The sequence below is a fragment of the Megalops cyprinoides genome, chromosome 13, assembly GCF_013368585.1.
Source record: "Megalops cyprinoides isolate fMegCyp1 chromosome 13, fMegCyp1.pri, whole genome shotgun sequence".
Lineage (NCBI taxonomy): Eukaryota > Metazoa > Chordata > Actinopteri > Elopiformes > Megalopidae > Megalops > Megalops cyprinoides.
The window spans coordinates 32,697,783-32,719,807 of NC_050595.1; the positions used below are offsets into that span (position 1 = coordinate 32,697,783).

The 22,025-nt window shown below is 41.2% G+C and overlaps 1 protein-coding gene across 1 annotated transcript; it reads left to right on the forward strand.

Annotated features, from left to right (window-relative positions):
• Positions 1–720: 720 nt before the first annotated feature.
• Positions 721–21,774, forward strand: qser1 (glutamine and serine rich 1). Its single transcript, XM_036543912.1, has 13 exons — positions 721–1,130; positions 8,508–8,611; positions 8,706–8,867; positions 9,199–12,828; positions 13,124–13,407; positions 13,794–13,910; positions 16,229–16,362; positions 16,707–16,924; positions 17,373–17,510; positions 18,706–18,803; positions 19,252–19,398; positions 20,849–20,944; positions 21,140–21,774. Exons 1-13 carry the CDS (start codon positions 1,024–1,026, stop codon positions 21,281–21,283), a joined length of 5,379 nt encoding a protein of 1,792 aa, XP_036399805.1. The 5' UTR covers positions 721–1,023; the 3' UTR covers positions 21,284–21,774.
• Positions 21,775–22,025: the final 251 nt, after the last annotated feature.

Below are 22,025 nucleotides of genomic sequence, written 5' to 3' on the forward strand. Positions count from 1 at the left end.
TATGACACATTGTACATCATTTTGTAATTCATACATTGAGAGGATGAAAATTTGAGGAAATGTAAAGTATAGAAACTAATATACCGAGCGTGAAAAGAAATGTGTCACACTATTTATGCATGTATGCTGTTAAGAATTGTGTTCACCAACCCTATGTAATAAAATAACAAAGCTGACATTTAATGCACAGAGTCACCTATTGTCCCATGGGCTGTCCTGTAACAATAGTGATGTTGCTCCTGTGCATGCATTTAATGTATATTTCCATAATTTCCTTGTAAATTAGTCTAGACTTTAAGTATATGTTTGATTATCCTGTAGCAGTAGCATAAATGCTACTCTTGATGTAAATCAAAAGTTGACGTTTTTATAATGTGGATTACTTTTATCCATATCTGTCAAATTAGTTTTTTTTTTTTTAATGAGCTGCTGATGTTTTAATAACTAATGTGCAATTTATTAGTTTGAAATATAAGGAATATGAAAATTTTAAGACACATTTTAAGAGTCATGTAAAATTGGGGTTGAGTTTTACTTAGATTGTATTGAACGACAAAGTTTTGCAGTCATTTTAAGGGCCCTGGTATTATTACAGTTATTATTGGTATGAAGAACTCTATAACTTATTTAGTTGTCACCAGTATCATTTCCCCATTTGGAATCCTAGTTCCCAGCACGCACTTTGAAGAATTACCTGCCTACATGACATATAATGCGAGCAACTTGCAACTCAAGCTGGTAAGAAGTGCATCCTGGGAAATTAACCAACATGGGGATCTGATCCAAGTAGCACCATGCAGCACTAACAACATGATTGACTGAGGGACAGGAACAATAATAATCATCATACAATAATCTGATATTAAGAGTCACTGTGCGGATCCCCCCGAACTACCGCTCTGCGAGTCAGTGTTTCCCGATCTATGCTCCGAGACAATGAGATTGTTTCTGGCCGTCCGTGCGCTTGAATGTGTGCCTGCTTAAAGCTCTTTCGGGGAAGTGCATCACTCCCAATTTTACCGGATGATGGACAGGAATTACCCGACTTCCAGCTTCGCAGAGCAGCTGGCTCCAGCAGCACAGACCGCAGCTTGGGCCTACGATCGCAGTACCGCAAGCATGAAACCAAGGTAAGAGATGACGGGGAGGGCGGGTCATCGTCCAAGAAAATTCCGGTGATGGAGGGCCTAGCACAACAAGAAAAAATATGTCGAGTTGTGAAGTTAAAGCACCGTTTTACTGAACATTGGGTTCTGGAGAGGTTTTTTTTGTTTCAGATATTTAAAGGGAATAACTTATCAGGTTTTAAAAAGACGTGCTTGCTTCATAAAACTCGGTTGCATGTTAGCGACATTGTGTCACAAGCATCGCGATCTTGGAACTTAATTACCATTAAGCAAAATAGTCTGCATATGGATACATCTGAAGCGAGTGGAATGTGTCCGCTGTGATTGCAGGACATTGATCTGATTTCCGGATTGTTCTTTTGATGCGGTTAAGAGAAATAAACATTACTTCCTAAGTACAGCCATCCATCGTAATTCGATTTCAATGAATTATAAACAAGTTGTCAAATAATTGTTGGCACTGTGCAACTCAATGACAGAAACACAACTATTTCAACATTAACTGTGTATCGATTTATGCGCCGTATCACATTATTCCGATAGTGATTAATCTGTCTTTCATTTCTTGGCATAAGCTAGTTCTGTACAAATCTGTTGAAATCGCCTCTGCTTCTGTTTTGTTCTTTTATTGTGGTAAATTTTTCCAGTATATTATTTGTAAATGGGTAGTGAACTGATAACTATCGAATGGGAACACTTGTAAATATTTTCATAGACATGGACATGCTTATCGACATGTGCGCTATGTCGAAGGATAAAAACTGAAAATTGCCCTCGACCTAGATAGTAATATAACTAGACTATTTGTATTTGCATAAACATCGAGTGTGTAGTCTTGTGTCGTTTTTCAACTGACGGAGCCTAGTGTGTAATAGGAATTCAGATGTCATGGAGTAAATAATCGAGTAAACAGTAATTTCATGTCTGCACTACTGAGAGGAGGGTAAGAGGTATTGCTTAAAACACACATGCACACACACAGGCAAGACGGGGAGACATTACCTGCTTAGTGGTATACTGTAAGTTAAAGGTATTATGAAAGCATTATCTTTTCAGGTGTTTATTTTGAAATGCACTCATTACATTCATTTAAAATTTACATAATGACATATTTTCCACATTTGCACATTTTTTTAATAATATTTTCTTATTATTACATTTTTTATTTGCAAAGGAAAGCAAGTGTTACAAAATTATAAAATATTTTACAGTATACTCTGGACCCTCGAATTACCTGTGTGTCTTATATTTAAAACAATGCAAGAGTAAATAAAAGTTTGGCCGATGGTGGGAAAAAAACTACTAGTTGCCTTAGAGAGTGATGTGACATACAAAGAGGATGTCATTGTAACCATACAGTTGAAAACATTTGAAGGAGAAAGTGATGAAAGTGCTTAGATTTTCCATAGGATGTTACCAGTGGCGGCTGGTGAGCTGGAAACGGGAGGCTGAAACATTACCTTTAAATCTGTAATTACTTTCAGCCTGTTCCCCTTTATTCTCCTTGCTTAACAGTACAAATAATTCACAGAATAATTGACACTAATGCGTAAATAGAGTAAATGATTATGCTCGCGAAACAGCGCACATTGTCTGTAGTTTGTGCGCTATTGCGAAAGCTACAGCATGAGGTTGTTTAATTAACAAGGATGGCAATTTGAACAATTAAGTGGCAAGTAATCCCAAAGCTTTCTTTTAAATGTTTCACATTATAGCTTTCTTATGTTACAAAATTCAAATTACAAAACGGAGCTAAATTTAGTTAGATTGATTTAAATTACTGAGATTAAACCTTTAGGTGAGGTTGAGTGCAATGAACAATAACGTTTAGAACACAGACCTCACAAAAGCTGTGACGTGTCATGAGCATTTAATGTAATTTAAATCGATAAATGCCATCCTTGTTAATTAAACAATATCATATTGTAGCAAGCACACAAACTACAGACACTCTGCGCTGTTTCGCGAGCATAATCATTTGCGATTGGCGTAAATTATTCTTTGAATTATTTGTTTTATTGTTAATCAATGAAGATAAAGGGGAACAGGTTGAAAGTAATGATAGATTTAAAGGTAATGTTTCCAGCTCACCAGCCGCCACTGGATGTTACAGAATAGATTTAACCATTAAGACAGACCAAAAATGGATGCAATTTTAGTTTCCTTTGATAAAAACAATTTTTGTTAAGAAAGGTTTCTCAAATATAAAAGAGCTGTTTGAAGCTTAAAACAAAAGTATTTAAACCCTAGTTTTCAGGGTTAGTGGCCACTGCTACACTGAAACATTATTGAGGGACCATTAACATCTAAAAATCCTCTCACATAAAGGTGATTTGTCTCAAAACCAGGGCCACCATATGAGTAGTTGGAAGTGAACCAGAGATGACAGGATGGTTTTTGCTGAGAGTCTTGCTGTAGGATGCTTGCTGGACATCACCGGGTAAACATGGGGGACATGTGTGTTACTGTGTGTTACATGTGGGTGGGGCGTATAATATGGAATTGTTCTGGGAGTAAACAGTTGCAAAGCACATACCAGTGCTATTGTTAGGCATCAGCTTCACCAAGTTCTTGGGTTGTCTCTCTGTGAGTTGTAAAAAATTTGTCACATAAGCTTATTTCCAGTGTATCCTCCGAACTTGATTGATATGTTGTGAAATTTTATGAAATATGACATTTTTGCATATATATTTTTACTTGAAAATGATTGTGCATTATACTCACAAAGTATTTAGCTAAATGCTGTGTATTTAGGAAATGTATAGGTGCAAATGTGGGACCCATCCATGCCTGTATGCTTGTAAATGTTTTCCAAACTGGGAAGTCAGCTGCCTAAAAAAATACAATCAGATGTCTGGAAATATTTTAAGAGGCAATCTATATGTGCTGAATAAGATGTGCTTGTTTGATTTTTAAAATCACTTTAGTAAACAATGAATTGGACATATAACTCCAGCCATTATGAATGTATTCAGCTAATAGCTGAATCAATAAATGTTTGGGAAAGTGACCAGATGGAAACAGCATTTGTAAAATTCTGTTTTGTTTTATAAATCTAACATTTACACTTGTCATGTAGCACTTTTCAAATGGAAGGCATAACTTGGTTGCTCTTTAATGATTTTAGTGACATTGATTCAAATTTCATTTAGTGACCTTGAGACAGATGGTAATGTATGGTCTTAATGACAATCCATAATTTTCTGTGCTGCCTAGTTTTAAATTAGCACAAGTTAACTTGTGGTAATGCTTGAATGGTGTTGTGCATGCACCTGCTGGTCTGAGAGTGTTGTTAGCCTGGCCTGAAAGGTCAGTAAAAAGTAAATAATGTATCCGAAGCCACCCCTGTGTTAGGTCCATCAACTCAGAGCTGAAGTATTATTGATAACAGAGGTATGTGATACAGCTGTTGGAAGACTATATTTGGTTCTTGTTCAACAGAAACTGCTGAGCCATTTGAAGCAGGCTAGATATGAATAAGGTTATTTCATTTTTGTGTATGCACTGAACTGCACTGCCAGTCAGAGGATCATCACATTTTTGATCTGAATTTGAAAGATCTCTTGAAGGTTTGCCCTTCTAGTTTCAGTACAGGTTAGCTGCTTTAGTTCCTTCTATCTAAGCACAGTTTTCATAAGCTGCAGTTATGTTAGACCTTCCTTTTATGAAAAAGTCAAATAGGTTATCAAGCCTAGCTTAGCCAGTCTGTTGGTCAAAGTGTACCTACTTCTCGTATGCAGTGAGAACCTGGGCATTTAATTAAAAGTCTCCTTAATTTAGATTTTTCAGAAGTTTGATATTTTCCATGGAAGAAGTCTACCTTTCCATATCAAACTGAGTGAGGTACAGTATATCATATTTTGTTTGTCATGGGTCTAAAACAATTGCTGGCCAAGCAACAATGACAGTTAGGTGCCCTGCATAACAGCCTATGCCCAATTAAATGATAATAACTGAGAATGGGGTCTTGACATACAATAGGGGACAAAATTAAGAAATCTGAACCGTAACATTTTTTGAATGCATAAGATTAAGTTTTATGATGTTTGATGAACGTCTGAAGCTTACTCACTGTGTGAGCCTTGTCACATGTAAAAACTACTTGTTTGACCAAAAATGATTATGGCCTGGGAGGCATGTTTTGGATGGCTGGCACTTCGTACTAGCCATCTGTTTCATACACATCTGGTGAGGTTACATGCGCCAGAAAATGAGATGCAAATGAATCCGTTTCTTCTCAGTTGGCTCCCTGCACAGATGTTTGTCTGAGGGGAAACCATGACATGCAGATATGTGTAGTTTATTCTGAATGAAATTATAGAAATTGTTGTTTAGATGTTAATAACTGTGTATATTGGGAAGTTGTTCTGCATGTTTTTTGGATCAGCCCTATCCTGGCTGTGTAGGAAGAGATTATATTGCTGTTGCTGCTGGTCTTAGGTTGAAAAGTTGATTAGAAGGCACAAATAAATATGACTTGTTTTATTGATTGTAGATATTCAGTGTAATTGATCATTTGAAATGTTATTATTGATATTATTTCTATGCAAATATCAAGGGACGGCAATGTAGCATAGTGGTTAAGGAGCAGGACTCGTAACCGAAAGGTTGCCGGTTCGATCCCCACTGGGACACTGCTGCTGTACCCTTGGGCAAGGTACTTAACCCACAATTGCCTCAGTAAATATCCAGCTGTATAAATGGATAACATTGTAAAGAACTGTAACCTATGTAAGTCGCTTTGGATAAAAGCATCTGCTAAATGAATAAATGTAAATTTATTAATTATCTAATAATAAAATATTAAAATGAAACTGACCATAATTTACCATTTATTTACAATGTAGTTACAATAAAAGTGAACTTAATTCATATTGTTGTATATTTTCAAGATAATGCCTGGCGGTGCCACAGTAGCAGAGCCAGGAAAATGTTTCTTCATGGAGCACTGCCTGGATACTCCAGTGTTTTGGTAATTGTTACCTGTGGAATATCAGTTATTTTTTTTAATCATAATTTACTTATCAGTTTAACTGGAATTTGATATCTGAGGTAAAAGCTGGTCCCATTGTGTCATTCTCCTTTCTGCCCTCAGGGGCAATACAGATGACATATTTTTGTAAATCGATAATGAGAGGACAGCAAAGAAAGATTTATACAGCTAGGTGCAGGGTAGTTTTGATGCATTGCATTTTGGTCTTGGATGTTCTTTTTCTTTCTGGCAACCTAGATTAAGCTGATCATCTGAAGTTGGCAAAGCTCCTCTCATCGTTCTTGCACCAACTGGTAACTGTATGTGACATTTTTGTAATTGTTTCTGTTGCGTTTTAGCAGACAGTAATGTGTGGACACTCCAAAGTCAAGAAGGAGTTATGGGCCAAGTAGAGTGACCAGTTGTCCCAGTGAAGTTGAAAAAGTTCATGTGAACGCTTGTCCACAATGTTTTAAACAAGACATGATCAGGACTCTGTCTGCCCTGATTTTCTGAATTTCAAAATGGGTTCTTATTAAATGGCCAGATTTTCAGACCTGCTGCTCTTTGTTTGCAGTGGAATGTCTTCTCCAGGGAGATGGATGGTGGGGGGTTGGGTGCAATGTAGTTTATTTATTTACAGAGTCACGCTGTTTAGCAAAAACTACAAACCTCTTTGAGTGAGTTTCACCTACTGCATTCAAGGTTAGGTCCAGTGTCATTACCAGTCAAGCAGGCTAGCAAGCTTTTTAAACAGTCAAACATACAATCTGATATACAGTCCAAAACTATGGAGTCAATGTAAGTGTGAAGTAAGTGGCAAGGCTACACTCTTTGTGTCCATGTGACAATAGAAAAAAGTCAGAAAAGAGAGCAGCATTTCTTATGGTGGTGAGGGTAATGAGACACACAATGAAAATGTAATACAATACAAAGTACGCTGTAAATTTAGGGGAAGCAAAACCATTGTCTGTGTTTTTTTCTTAGGAAACCCAATGAATCCCTAAGTAATCAAGCAGCTGCATCTGAATTGACAAATTTCTGTTATGGTGCAGTGCGTCAGTATTGGTACCAGTCTACCAGCTGTGCCTGCCCAGGTGGGGGGGTGGATGGGCCAAGTCCATCAAAACTGTCACCTGACCCCATCAAGAATTCCAACACATGGCAGTAATCTTTGAATGACTGGGCTTCTTAATGGCAATGTGTCCCTCTATTACTGCAAACTGGCCCACCTAATTAAAGGAACTGGGGGTGGCCCTGAGGCCTTGGTTTAAAATGTTCTGGCACTGCTCTCTTCAAAATTTACAGTCTTGGCAACCCATGTGAAACAAAGGACAGGATGAGTAGAAAAGGGCTGCTTGGGGAGCAAAACCTTTAGTGCTCTGAGTTACCTCCACCAAAACCCACTATTCATTTGTAAATTTGCTGCATTTTGTTTTTCATATGTTTTAGACATGATATTTCTTGTGTATCCTCATCAATGAAAAAAATAAAACCTTAGGTTGGTGGGTGTTTGGTAACTTTAGGTGAATGATTGTCAATTCCTTGTATCTTCCAAGATTTTTTAGCCTTTGCTGTCACTCTAGTTTCAAAGGATCACAAGTTAAATAACTTTAAACCAGTATATCGCTCACATAGGTCGTTTATAAGAGGCATCTTTGTAACCATCTGGGATGTTTTCTCTTTGACTGAGAAAGGAGCTGCTGCACCCGTGACCTTTGACATTTCAGGGCACTTTCCCAGCAGGTTCAAAGTCCTGCCAGGTTTGAAGCTCCATTAATAATTCATCTCACTTAGAAGACAAGCCTTTTGTGTCCCAGCTTGTAATGATGTCATGTAACAGCAGTGCTAGTATAATCTGCATAACAATAACATTTGGTGGGGGTTCCTGTATCTAATTTGTAATAGTCAGGAGGCCATCAGGAAACACAATGCCAAAATGCCAAAATGTCAGACTGGTGGAAAATGCATATGTTCATAGCCACCAATCTGTAGAAATCATTTCATTTTTTTGTGGACAAAATGCTTTTTGTACTAAAAATACCTATAGATAAAATCACACTAGACATGTTTTATGATCAAGGATTAGTAGACAGAAGGAGCTACAAGTGCCAATTGATGATCAACATTATTTTATCACTTTCGGGAGTTAATAAGAACTTCCTATTAATTTTCTCTTCATATTTTTAATCTACTGATGCATTCACCAAATATAATTGCTTTGATAATGCAGCTTGTTGTTTGGCTCTGTATTGGCTTCCCTGGTATATACTGTCTTCATATATATATATATAACATTATACATAACATACACTTGCAATATTATTCACATACTGACATTATGGGAATCATGGTATGAAAAGTGTATGCAGTTCCTTTTCTAATACATGCTGCCGTCATTCTTACAGTTCAACCTATGGAGCAACACATTCAGAATCAGAGCTACTCCATCGCCAGGCTTATGCTTCTACTCATCAGCTCCCCTCGTATGCCACTGCACACCATCCCACAGGTGAGGTGACCTGGGGGACCCATTTCCATGTGACACAAGATTATCCAGATCCTTGTTTTTGTATTCATAGTCATCATTGTCTGCCCCTTTCCAGGGCTGCCTGGAGTCTTCGACGCTGGTTTGCAAACTGCTAACAGTAATACTACTGAAACATCAGTCATGAACTTCCTCTCTGCTATCGAGTCCCGTACCACTCAGGCTGGACCTGCCACTGCTTCCCTCTTCCCCCAGTTCAGGACTCCCTCATGGCAGACTGGTGTGTGTGTGTGTGTGTATGTGTGTGTATGTCCATTTGGCAAATGTCTTGAGTTTGCATGCTTGTTTGTTTATGTGATATGTCTATATGTTTGATTGCCTCTCTGTTGTCTGTGTCCGGCTCTGATTTCAACGTTTGTCCTTTTATTTATGTATTATTTGTGTCTGTTTCGTGTGTGTATGAAATATATATGTTATATATGTTTGTCTGTCTGTCGGTTTGTTTCAGTCTGTGCTTTCATTGGTAATTCTGCATTTGATTGTGTTTGGATGTCTCTCTGTGTTTGGGTGTATCCAGAATAATATTGTGTTTCATTTGTCTGTATTCCCAGGCATGAATTCATCTGCTGCTACAGAGCTGTTTGTTACTGGATCCTTGCCCTCTACAGGAACATTTCCGAACCCAGCGGCTCTCTCCACTTACCCCCATCCCAACAGCTTCTCTACCCGCAGCTTTGCCACCACTTCCTCACTGGCACTTCAGGAGTCCACCTTCAGCTCCTCCACAAATGGGATACTGTCCCCTCACGACCCTCTGCTGCAGATCAAGTCCTCCCAGAGCACAGTGCCCACAGCACTGTCCTTTGACCGCCTCAACAGCACTGTCCTGAGCACCAGTCTCCCACCCCAGTCCTCCACATATCGTTCGGCCCAAGAGTCAGCCCCCCACCTCCTGCAACCTCAGTTCAGCCTGCTGCCATCAGCCCTCGGCGGCTCACAGCAAGTCCCCCAACCTTACAGCACCTCGGTCTTCACAGGCTCTGTTGAGAGAGCACATCAGAGGGAATGTAGTGTGATCAAACACCATCAGCGGCCTTCCAGCACCCAGTCAATCCAGGCGCAACTTCCTGGCAGTGCGCAGCATTCCTTGCAGGGCTACGTCGCTAGCGGGAGTGACGTTACCTTCCAGAGCTCCCCACAGCAGCCAGCTGTGCCCTGCAGCGCTATGGGAGACTCCACTCAGGTGAGCAATAGCAGACCACAGCAGAAAACATCTCAATCCACACTGGAGCAAACTCAGGCCTACCCCTGCTCCATTCCTTCTCCTGGGTTTTCGTCCTCGCCCAGCACGAAAACCAAAGACTGTTCCTCCAGGCACGCCCAACAGCCCCCAGAAGCTGCTGACTCCCACGGCGGCTCCCCTGACTTGCAGTCTCAGAATTACCCCTCCCCCATTCAGAAGCAGAGCTCTGTGATCTCTAGTCAACCCCAGCCTTACACATCTGCACAGCTACCTATTCTGATGTCTGTCAGCCCTTCGCAGCACTATGTCTCATCACCAGCCCTGCCCAGCAGCATCAGCCAGGGTTACTCTTCCAGTCAGTCAGAGAAGTTGCCTTCTTTTTACAAGACTCTGACTGCTTTCTCTGGCCAGTCAGGAAATGTAACCTCTGTGAGCCAGTCACTCATCTATTCTTCCAATCAGCAGCAGGGGCTGCTCTCAGTCGGGCATAGTGAAGAATATGGGGCTCAGGTGCAGGGGTCTTGCCAGAGAAATCCCTCCCAGAGCTGTTCTTCCAGTCACTCTCAGGGTCTGCCAACTGTAAGCTATTCTGCACAGTCCCAGGGACTGGCTACTGTCAGCCCCTCTCAGAGCTATGCTTCAGGACAATCCTTAACTCTGACATCAGAGTCCCCCTCCTTCTCTTCCAGTCATGCCCAGAGCTTGCCAATTCCAAGCTCCACCCAGGACTTTATTTTAATGCAGCCTTCCCCTGGTGTCAAAACAGAAAACACATTATCGCCTCAGAAATACCTTCCACCCGTTCATTCACCCCAATTCTCCTCCGCCTCTCATTCCCAAGCCTTACAAAACAACAGATCCTCAGCTGACTTGAAGCCATCTTATGGCAAAAGGAAATCAGACTCCAATGTCTTTGTCATCTCCAAACAAGAGGGAGATGAGTTCCCCATTCAGGATTTGCAGGCCTTGCAGCAGACACCTTCGGGCCAGACCCTTGCAGGAATGCAAAACAATATTGTGCATGTGGTCTCCAAGATGGACAACCGATACAATTCTCAGAGTGTAATCCGGAGCAACATGCAGCCTGAGGACCAGATAATCAGCCTGGCACTCCCAGAATCCAAAAAAGAAGAAAGGATGGTCTCTTTGAACCACCATGAACAACATATGGCTAGTGCCAACAGTCAAGTAACCACAGATACAAAGAGGAACTCCCCTCTAACACAGTCTTCCCATGTGAATATAAGCACAGACGAGCTTAAGCAGCACTCCCTGCTCCACACTGTGCCCGTGTCACAGCCGCAGAACCATCAGATACAGGCCCCTGGCACCCAGCAACTGGGTCAGAATCAGGTGTCGCAGCAGATGCAATATATTCGCCTACCAAGCGCCCAGGTCTTGCTAGAGCCTTCACGGGATCTACAGATGATCCTGCTGCAGCAGCCCTTACTTCCCACAGGGATTGACCCATCCAAGGTGTCAACCCAGATGCAGCAGATTCCAGTGCACTACCTGCAAATGGATGATCAGGTCAGCAGTGCCAATGGGAGTCACAGCCAGGAGCAGATTGTTCTTCCACAGAATTCTGACATCCTTAAGATGGACATGGCTGAGCCCTCGAAGCCTGGACAGCATCACCCAGCACCAAAAGATAACTTCAGCCAACAACATCAACATGATGCTAAGCATCACTTTGCCCTGAGTTCCATCTGCTTCCCCGAGTCCATGCTGCTGGGAGATGAAAGGAACATCTTGTCCAATGTGGATGACATTTTAGCTGCCACAGCTGCTGCCTGTGGGGTCACTCCTCAGGATTTTGTCAAGGCCACCTCCTCGGAGGGGGAAATGCCCTCGCTGGCTAGTCCCATGGACTCAAAAGGCCACTTCCAATTAGTGGACACAAGACATATCTCTCCTAGCTTCTCTTGCCCTCACCCCATTGTTGCCAACACACATACTGTGGCCATGACACTAAATGGTGGTCAGCTAACAATGGGCATCCACCAGTTGCCCAAAGGTGGAGTCTTGCAGCACCAAGCACTTGAGGTTTCAAATTCACTTATACAGCAGGACGTGACCACCTCATCTGCCAACTCCAGGCATGAAATGAAAGAAGGGGAAGTAAGATCCCTGCAAAAGCCCCGAAGCACTAGCCGTGAATTTGAGGGGGAGAAGGAGGAAGCATCTGAAGAAGAGACTTTGAGCAACACTAATGGTGCTTTCAACCCCAGTGGGAGGAGCGCTAGTGAAGAGACCACAGCCTCAAAGAATGACCTCCAACTGGCTGGTCAGGAGTGTGACCACATGGGAATTCTAGACAGTACCAAGCTGTCCAAAGGTAAGGAACTAGCTCCAATCAGTGGGCAAAAGGCCATTAAAACAGACCATGCCATCATGGAATTTTCCTCCAGTAGTTTCCCCAGGAAGAAGGCTAAGTCTAAGGGTTCTCTAAAGCTGGCTGGTGAGGAGGAAAATAGCCACCCTAAACCAGTGAAGAGGACTGGCCAGAATAAGAGGCAGAGCTCCAAAGGGAGTGATACCAACTCACCCTCAACATCCGATGGCTGCTATGACAGCTACCAGCAGCAGGAGAGAATGCGGCAGAAGATTAGAGAGGTGGAAGAAAAGCAGCCAGAAGTCAAAACTGGATTCATTGGGTCCTTTTTGGACTTCCTGAAATCTGGTCCCAAACAACAATTCTCGTCTCCTCCAATAAGGATGCCAAATCGTTCCCGTAAATCCTCCACATCCTTCAAAAGGCCTCCCTGCCCCCTTCCCTCCCTACCCTCCAAACAACACCCTCTGCTAGCACCATTGGCTTCACTGGAACCTGATGGTGCCAATCGATCTAAAAGGCTGGACGAAGAGCTGAACAAGAACCTGGAGACCCTTCCGTCTTTCTCGTCTGATGAGGACGATTCTGTGGGAAAGAATCAGGACCTTCAGAAGAGCATTACTTCTGCACTCTCTGCCCTGGATGACCCTGCAGAAAAAAAGAGTAAGTTTAGAAAGAGGGCTCAAAAGGGTAACTAATACTCCATAGAGTTTTATTTTCTTGTTGATAAAATCTCAAAAAAGTAGTGTGAAATATCCAGCCTATGCACCTGTATGTAGGTACTCAGTGATTCAAGCATTCTCTCATGCTTTGTGTCGTAAGTGTCAGTCTCATAAGCCTTAATGCGCGACTGTTTATCACCATGTAAATGCATTTACTTCATAATATTTGCTGATGAAAAGACCAAGCTGAAAAGGACATCTTAATCTGAGTACCCCCCTGTCTAATTTAATTCCAGGAGTTGCAGAGAAAAACCATCCAGCTGCTATCGTGAAGCAAGAACAATGTCACAGCTTGCCTCCCTCAGTCTTGAAGACACAAAAGCAAAGTCCTGCTGTGCCTGCAGAGTTGTCTTCAGCGGAGCAGATAAAGGACATCCCCTCCGACCAGCTGGCCATGCAGCTGACCTCTGTGGCCATCGAGGGTCTGACAGACGAGGACCTGTCTGACAGCGGTGGGGAGGGGATGTACCGTGAGCGGGATGAGTTTGTGGTGAAGATTGAGGACATTGAGTGTTTGAAGGTGAGACACCAGCAAAATTGCTACGCCAACATTAAAGGTGCACCAGTCTTGGATATGAACTGTGTGATCATTTGTTGAGGCACTCCAGAGAAGCATTTTCAGGTCAAATTCAGATTTTGAACATGTCAGCATTTTGCAGTGTATAAAACAGGCTGTCTTCAGAGATGTCTCTCCAGTCCCTTTATTTGGGCATAACAGAATAGGTAGATTTAGCAGAACAGATCATTGCCAGCAGTAAGGTAGCCCAGCTAGGCTTAGATCTTACACCATCAGTTGGCCAGAAATTCTGGCCAATATGTTTCAGTATTGTTTCAGCTATATTTCAGTGTTATATTTAGCCTTTTCTATCAGTCTCTGTTATTACATTTTCTGTTCTGTATGAGTAGATGACACTAACAGCGGGGTGTGAGCCCCCTGCCATCTGGAAAGTTCAGAAGGCCTTACTGCAGAAATTTGTACCTGAACTGAGGGATGGAACCAGAGTGTTTTCTGCCACTAACAGTGTAAGTAAGAAAAAATAAATAACTAACAAGTTCCACTAGGCCAATGCAGACAGCAGGTCAACATCTTATTCAGATTGTATAGTTTGCGTAAAACTTCTATTAAATGCTGATTCTGTGACAAGCGCCGGTCCCTTTAAGTGGCTAATGAATAAACACTTGTCTCTTATAGTAGTCAAGTATCGCCTCTTAATGTTATTTTTTATTTAAAGTTTTTAATTTAACTGCTTGGTATGAAAACAGTTGAACCTTACACCTACATTCTCATTTCGCAAAAGCCTATTCAACAAGTATCAGTAGCAATAATTCACCTTCTCATGTTATGGGAGAGCTTTTCAAAAAGCCACTCTGTGAAGCAACAGTTTTACTTCAGTCCTTTGACACGTTGTTGCAAAACAACTGAACGTGTGCGGTTTGCTCAGATTCAAATCTGTCAAAAGTAGAGGAACACATTAGACAAGGCATGTTATGGCATCTTATCTGTAAGACATCAAATTATGGGAAACTCAAAGTAAAAATATGGAATCCTCCTGCTCTCTTTCTCTCTTGATAGACTCTTACAAAAATTGTGCAAATAGTTTGACCAGTTGGTAGCTTATGGGTATTTTGGTAAAATGTGGTAAAACCGCATGATGTGCAGTGCCACTGTAAACGAAATGCATGAAAAAGAGCACCAGTAGCATCAAAGAAAAAATGTGACCTCATGCTTTCTTTTGAAAAGCAAAAAAAGACATATCAGTATTGTACCCATTATAATTTCAGATTTGTATTCATGATTCCCCTCATTTTTAACATGAGACATTTAAACATCTGTCTGCAACAGCAGCAGGTTGTCGGATAGGGTGACCAGGTACCCCGCTTTGCGTTGTACTGCACAGCATTTTGACCTTTCATCCCACATCCCACATATTGAGATAATGTCCCGCATTTTCATTGGTCATTTGGTTTTTAATTGTCAGAAATAAGAACACATGGATGCGTTCTTTTACCCGCCCGCCATTGTGGCATAGTTTCTACTCTATTTAATAGCGCTACATCAAAAGCAGCAACCTGGCTCATACAAATGCAGCATAGCCAAGCTTTTCTAAAAGCCTGGCTTTCATCCAGTGGCTGAGAAGAGAGCAGTGAAGGTGGTCATCAAGAGGCTGTGACGGCTGTCAATCAAACTGTGCAGACATGGGGCCAATGACATGTTATGTTGCAAAATAAGTGTGCCTTTAGGATGACAAACAGCACTATGCTCATCATATCTTTCATATAGCAAAAGCTGTAGTCTCTATATTTTATAGCCTACTGGTGTGCTGTGGAATTGACTTGAGGAAAAAGTTTACGAGTCAAAAGGCAGAATACAAATGTTTCTTATTCAGTTAGATAGACATTATATCAAAGTTTTAGGTTACCTCTCAGCATTGGTAACATGTCCCACATTGTCCCACACAAACTTCTACTCAGCCCACATTTAGTGTGTTTGCATCTGGTCACCCTATTGTCGGATGTCGAGGCTAATCCTGGTTCTAAGCAAATACGTGCATGGGCTACTAATAGCCCGTGGTTTTATGGTATATGCTGTATATTTATGGTATATACTTTCCCCTTTGTGTTGCATCTTCTTTTTGGAAGTTTCACTCCAAGAAGATTTTAAGTATATCATGAGCTATTCCCAAAATTGTATATTGGTATGTATTCAAATTCGGGGCTTATCTTTCAGTTGTCTGCCTAATGGCACCTACAGACCGTGAGATTTCAGCAATCTTATAAGTTTATTGCAAGCCACACTGTGCAACATGGATCTAATAAACTTGGGTACGACATTAAGTTTGATGTATGTAGACTGTACCTACTGAATCGTAGGCTACGACACAAGTCAATTTACAGGAATAAAATGTCATCAAATAAACGTCATTAGTAGACGTAGGTCGTAGCAACAGTCACATTGTGAGATGGTCATCCTAAATTTCTGACCCTGTCAGAATTTTGTCCCAGGCTATCTTTGGTCGCAAGACTGTGACAACTTCCATTGTTGGACCTCTCTCACAGTGCGATGTAGGACTACCGTTTTGGAGCCACGACCAAAGATATTGCCACGTTTCTTTCACATTGGTCAGCTTTCGTCTGGGACAGCCCAAAATATCACAGTGTATACCTGCCATAAAAGATACTCTTTAAGGAGTTACAACACCAACTTGACTGTGATGTTCAGATTTAAGCCCGGATTTAAGTCTAATTTGTATGAAAAATAAGGGTTGTATTATGAAGAACTGTGGGATTGTTTTTTCACACATGGCTGAAAGAATTCTCTATGTTTTGTTTGTGCTCTGTAGTATTTAGGTTACTTTGGGGATGCGAAGACCTTGTACAGAAGAGTGTATGTGAAATTCATTGACACCGTAAACAAGAGGGAGTACGTCCGAGTCTGTAACAGGAAACCAAGGTGCAAGCCCATGCACTCTATGAGGTACTAGCTACACCCCATAAATCATGCCCCGCTCCATACAGGGTACTACAGTGAATTCTGCTGGGTTTGATATATCCACCAGCAATAGCAGCTGATTTTAGAGAACAAAAAAATAACTCTTTCGTTATGTCTGTATTCTTTATTCAGCCAGTTTATAACCTGCCTTTTTTATCCTTTTTAACTTTGATAATGATACAGAATCAGACTCAAAGTTTTCAATTCTTCCTTCTTGAAGGAGTCATGTCTACAGTTTAAAATGAGTGAAGACATATTTTGGTGGCATTAGCTCTGATCAGAGTCTGGTAGGTGTTATGTTGAGTCACCTATTCTGTTCCCTGGGGCAGAGGTTCTCAGGTCAAGGCTCTGCTCAGCCAGAGGGCTGCCTCTACTGTGGCTGTCATCCCCTCCACACCAAAACCTACGTCCAGCAAGCCCCCCTTGAAAGCCAAAGCCAAGCAGCCCAAGGTGAAGGCTGAGCCACCACCAAAAAAGAGGAAGAAGTGGAAGGAGGAGTTCTCCTCACCCTCTGAATCAGCCCAGGAGGCCGTGAGTGAGGATGATGGTGAGGAATATGTTTTGTGGGCAGTTAGCATTCATACAGGAGGTGTTCAGCTTAGCACTTTACATGAGCTCATATTTGCTTGTCTTTAGTTATGTTAATTGATTTATAACCTTGATGCCTTTCCATTACAGGGTTGCTGTAGCAAATGTCCTGAATGATAAGGTTTAATTTATTGTTCTCTGAGGCAGACATATTATACAGTGCACTCCCCATAAAAGAATGTGCAAACTGGGACTTCTCAGCTGTTTTTAGTTTTTCTTTTTTCTCATGTATCTGCTAATCTCATAAGCAACACATTTTGGAATGGCACATGATACTATGGAATAGGCCAGAGCAGGTTGTACTTGAATCAGGATTTCAGCATTTGACTCACTATATCCCTGCCAGTATGTTGTGTTGATGCGCAACTGGTGTGTGACTGTACCCTCCCGTGTGGTTGGTTTTCCAGAGTTCACACCGCCAGTCCCCTTTGCCACGCGCTTCCTCAACACTAGGACCATGAAGGAGACCTTCAAGAGCTATGTGGAGCTGCTGATCAGCGTAGCCCTGGATGCGAACGTGATGGAGGCACTGGAGAAGGAGAGCGGTGAGTGTTGGTGGGTGGGATGGCTATAGGCTGACTGCCAGCCGCTTCTATCTCAGTGCTGTCATCCTGCTTTCCTGAAGGCATGCAACATAGTCTAGGATTCATCCATCATTCCTTCACTGGATAAGTATTTCATCAGTTGTATAGGTCATACACTTTATTTGACTTGAAATTTTATTTAAAAGGGATATCAAGCATTTCACATCACACATTTGCAGGAATGTCATACATACATTACATACATGTACATACATGCATATACATACATACATACAGACAGACATACAATGGGCAGCAGTGTTGCATACTGGTAAGGTGTACGGTTCGTAACCAACAGGTTGTTGTTCGATTCTGCACTGGAGCACTTCTGTTGTATCCTTGGGCAAGGTACTTAACCCACAATTTTCTCAGTAAATATTCAGCTGTATAAATGGATAAAATTGTGATCTGTGTAACTCCCTCTGGATTAGCGCTTCTGCTAAATGACAATAATGTAATGCAATGTAACATACATAGTTCAGTTAATTAGGAGTTTGACAGACTACTGATAATAGACATTGTGTCACTGTCATTATGCTGACTGGTGGAGGTGGGAGTAGTGTTATGTGACCCTGTTGAAGTAACTGGAAAAGGGTGACAGGACTGAGGTTATATTATATTGGATTATATTATTGTCATTTGGTAGATGTTCTTATGCAGAGTGACTTGCACAGTGCATCTAATAAAGTGGCATGAAATAAAGTTGCATAAACAGGACACCATTAACCACACATGGACAAGCATCAGTCCTAATCGTAGTGCTGACATCACAAATGTGTGCCTAGATCGACATGTAAGTGCAAAGCAATATGTACAACTTAAGGACTCTATCATTCCAAATATAATGCTAATACATACTACAGACATGCAAGTAAATCTGCACTTTCCCAACTACATAAAACTCTGAAATATACTTCCACATATATAATTGCATTTATTGCAAGAGACAAAAGATCACACTTGGGTAGGGGGGTGAAGTGTAGCCTTAAGAGCTGAGTCTTTCAGTCTGTGATGAAAAATGACTAGTGTCTCAGTGGTTTGGATCAAAACAGGAAGCTCATTCCATTACGTTGGTGCCAAGACAGACATGTTAAATTACTGAGAATGCTTGGCTAGTGAAAGAGTTAACACTTGTATTATATTCCTGAATGTCCAGATGAGCTCCTGCTTCCGCACATGAAGAGGGTGGATGGCATGCTCACAGACAACAGGAGAAGGCTGCTGCCCAAACTGCGCGTGGGACACCTGTTCAAGGTGGGTCCCTCTGCTGGCTTCTTTCATGAGAGTAACGTTAAACTACACCTTCAAGCACAGCTTTGGCTCTTCCTGGCTGGAAATAAACAAACATGTATTCATCCCATACTCTTTCTTACATGCTTCTCTGATTGGTGCAAGAAATGCATTTGGGGTCCTCCAAAGAAGGATGGTAGTGTTAATAATGAAGCCCAAGATCAGGTCTGGTTGGACACTCTGAGCATGTGTCATGTATCTGTATATATTGTTTGTGTGATTGCTCAGTGCCTGCAAGGAGTACTTCTGGGATTTGAAACATTCACCTTCCTAAAAAAAAAAAAAGAATTTTAGGGGGCTTTAATGCTGAATTTGAAGCATCAGTTAGCTGTGAATACGATAGCAAGGCCATCGTTCTCATTCTTTGTGTTAATCAAATTTGAGTCTACATTTTCCTTCATTGTTTCCCCAGAGTGCCCTGGACAGTTTCCCAGAGTTGTCTGTGGTGGCTGAACTGACAAAGGATGGCGAAACCCCCACATTTAAAGTGCGGTTAAGTGGGAAGGCTTACAACAAGAAAACTATGAGGCCTTCCAAAGTCTCTGGCAAATTACCCCTGGTAGGCTTCTCAGGCTCTTGTAATGTAAGCTGTAATTTTCGACTTTAATTGCTGGCATTCAAGGGGATCACAGAGGTTAATGAGCTCAATTAATATTTGCTGTGGTGTTTCTAAATGTTGACTCACTGGAAATCGCTGCTTCACCAAGGTCAGATATTTTCATGCAAAGTTATCCATTCAGTTTTCTTTAATCAGCGGTCTCAGCAGATTTTTATACTGGGGTGCATAAATTGCCTCCAAAGTGCTTGTTTTTGTGGTTTAGTGATGATGACTGTTGTTCATAATGATAATTATTTATAATCATAATAATCATCATAAAATAAATTGTACTCATGCAGTACTTTTTCTACCGTATATTTTCAAGACTGACAGTAGGTAATACTGAATAGACAAGCAATTCAATGCAGCTCTAACACATTACAGAATAATAGTGTTCAAAAATGATTAAAATAGGGGTGATGACTAAAATAGCTTGTTGAAGGCTGCATTAAAAAGAATTGTTTTCAGATGGATTTTTTTTTTAATGTTTCACACTGGCCCAACACTCTCACTGTACTGAGCAGAGCATTCCAAAGCTTGGATTGGGGAGGGCACTCTGATCAGAAGGGAATATTTCTCATGACTTAAGGTCTAGGTCATGACTGTCAGAGAGCGGTGCAGTCAAAGACATGGGTGGGAGAAGTCCTGGATAATCCAGGGCAGAGTCATGTACAGCTAAATGAAGAAGAGGAATCTTTGGTCATTCCAGAATCACACCTGAAGCCAGTGTAATTTTTAGAACAGTGGGTGACGTAGTCTCTGCCAGCAGAACTGCGCATATTTAAATCTGCTCACAGATGCACACCAGCAAGAAGTGGATTGTTGGTAATATATTAGAAGTCTAAAGTGTAGGTAATAAACATGTATAATCTGCATAATCATCAGATTTTTCCTTTTGTGGATATGAAAAAGGATATCAAAGTCATAAAGCTTACAAGAACAACTGACTGCCAGGCACATGTGCAAGACTAGCAAAACGAGTCAGTGTCCATATTAAAAGTACCAGGGCTATGGAGAAGGGGCTGGATTCCAGTTAACATGACCTGTGTTTTGACACAGTTCAGTTTCACCTGAAGTGGGAAGAAAAGTTGCTTGTAAATAGTGACTAGGTTTGGCCAATAGAGGGCATCCATCTCTTGTCCTAGATATTGTGTAAATCTGAAAAGAAGCCTGGAAGACCCCCTGAAAATGCCTCTAACACTTATGCAAACTTAATGTATCAATTTTCAGTCCATCTGTCTGTGTTCACATGGAAATCGATACTGTTTGAATTCTCCACCCTTCCTTCAAAAGGTTGCTTCATAGTGTATTTAGTGTATTTCATCCAAAATAGGATAGTCAGCTATTTCCTGAATGCTTTGCAGGTATTAAGGAAAACACTGAATTGTTGTCCTCCCTGTTTGCCCCACAGGAATACACTGTGGACAAGGAGAAAACACAGTGGTTCTCACTGTACCACTCACTCCAGCATTACAAGTACCACACCTTCCTTATGTGTAAAGATGAGGTAAGTCTTTTGTTGTCTCTTTACATTCACTGTTAACAGGTATTATAAGAATGTGTCCTTCACTCACCTTCCACCAGGAATGCAGTAGAACCGGTGTGGGTTTTTCAACCCTTCAGCTGTGCTGGAAATATCTTATACTTTGATTGGATGCATGGGCGGCACAGTCATTGATTATGTCACTTCCTCTTTTCACAGATTGCATCTCTTCAGACACAGGCCCGGGACCTGGGGCAGGAGGAGACGGTACAGCTGTGCATGCGTGATGGCAAGTGGGTGGAGGGCCTCTTCGACAAGTTCGGCGAGCTGCTGACCCAGGTGCAGCAAACCTGTTCCTTATAGCTGGAGCAGAGAAGCCACCAATGACCGAACTGCTAGCCTCTAATCAAACCTCTTCAAAGCACTAACTGAAACCCAATAAAGACCAAATCATGCACTGGTGTTCAGTGGTGCCAGGTCTCACAAGCTCTTAGCATTTCCAGCTCGGTAATGGAAATGCTGTATCACACGGTGCTAAACTGGCAGAGTAGAGTGATTTACTCTGTTGATTTTATTAGTTATTTTATTATTATTGCTGGCCAACTGTTCTGGATTGGGTTTTCTTTTATGTATTTTATCTTGAGCAGCATGATGGATCAAAATGATAGACCATGCACTAGATGTAAACAAAGCATCTTGCATAGGAATCAAAATGTTTCAATCAGACAAAAGTATCTTGATACTTTTTCCCTCATCACTGTGCCAGTGATTACGGCCAACAGTAAACATGAATGGTGGGGATGTTCATAAATATATAGATAAATATATATGTGTATAAAACATCCAATTTTACAATGGAGTGCCAAATTTATATAGAATATTGTACATTTTGTAAAGAGACATGTTTTGTCAGAACATTCTTTTATGAAAGAAATTGACATATAGATATCTAAATTTTGTGCTTCAAAGACTCCTTTTATTATAACAATGGTTATAAATCTAAGCACAGAGTTGGTGCAATTCTAATACTGCTTTTTGTTATATATTTTATTGTAATAAAATTCAAATACCTTACCTATTTTCTCTGAGCAAAAAAAATGCCTTT

Excerpts from the sequence above, each read along its gene's own strand:
- qser1 (XM_036543912.1), top strand. The coding sequence starts at position 1,024 with ATGATGGACAGGAATTACCCGACTTCCAGCTTCGCAGAGCAGCTGGCT. Across the intron at positions 1,131-8,507 it reads ACCGCAAGCATGAAACCAAG|TTCAACCTATGGAGCAACAC; the intron begins GTAAGAGATGAC and ends TCATTCTTACAG. Across the intron at positions 8,868-9,198 it reads GACTCCCTCATGGCAGACTG|GCATGAATTCATCTGCTGCT; the intron begins GTGTGTGTGTGT and ends CTGTATTCCCAG.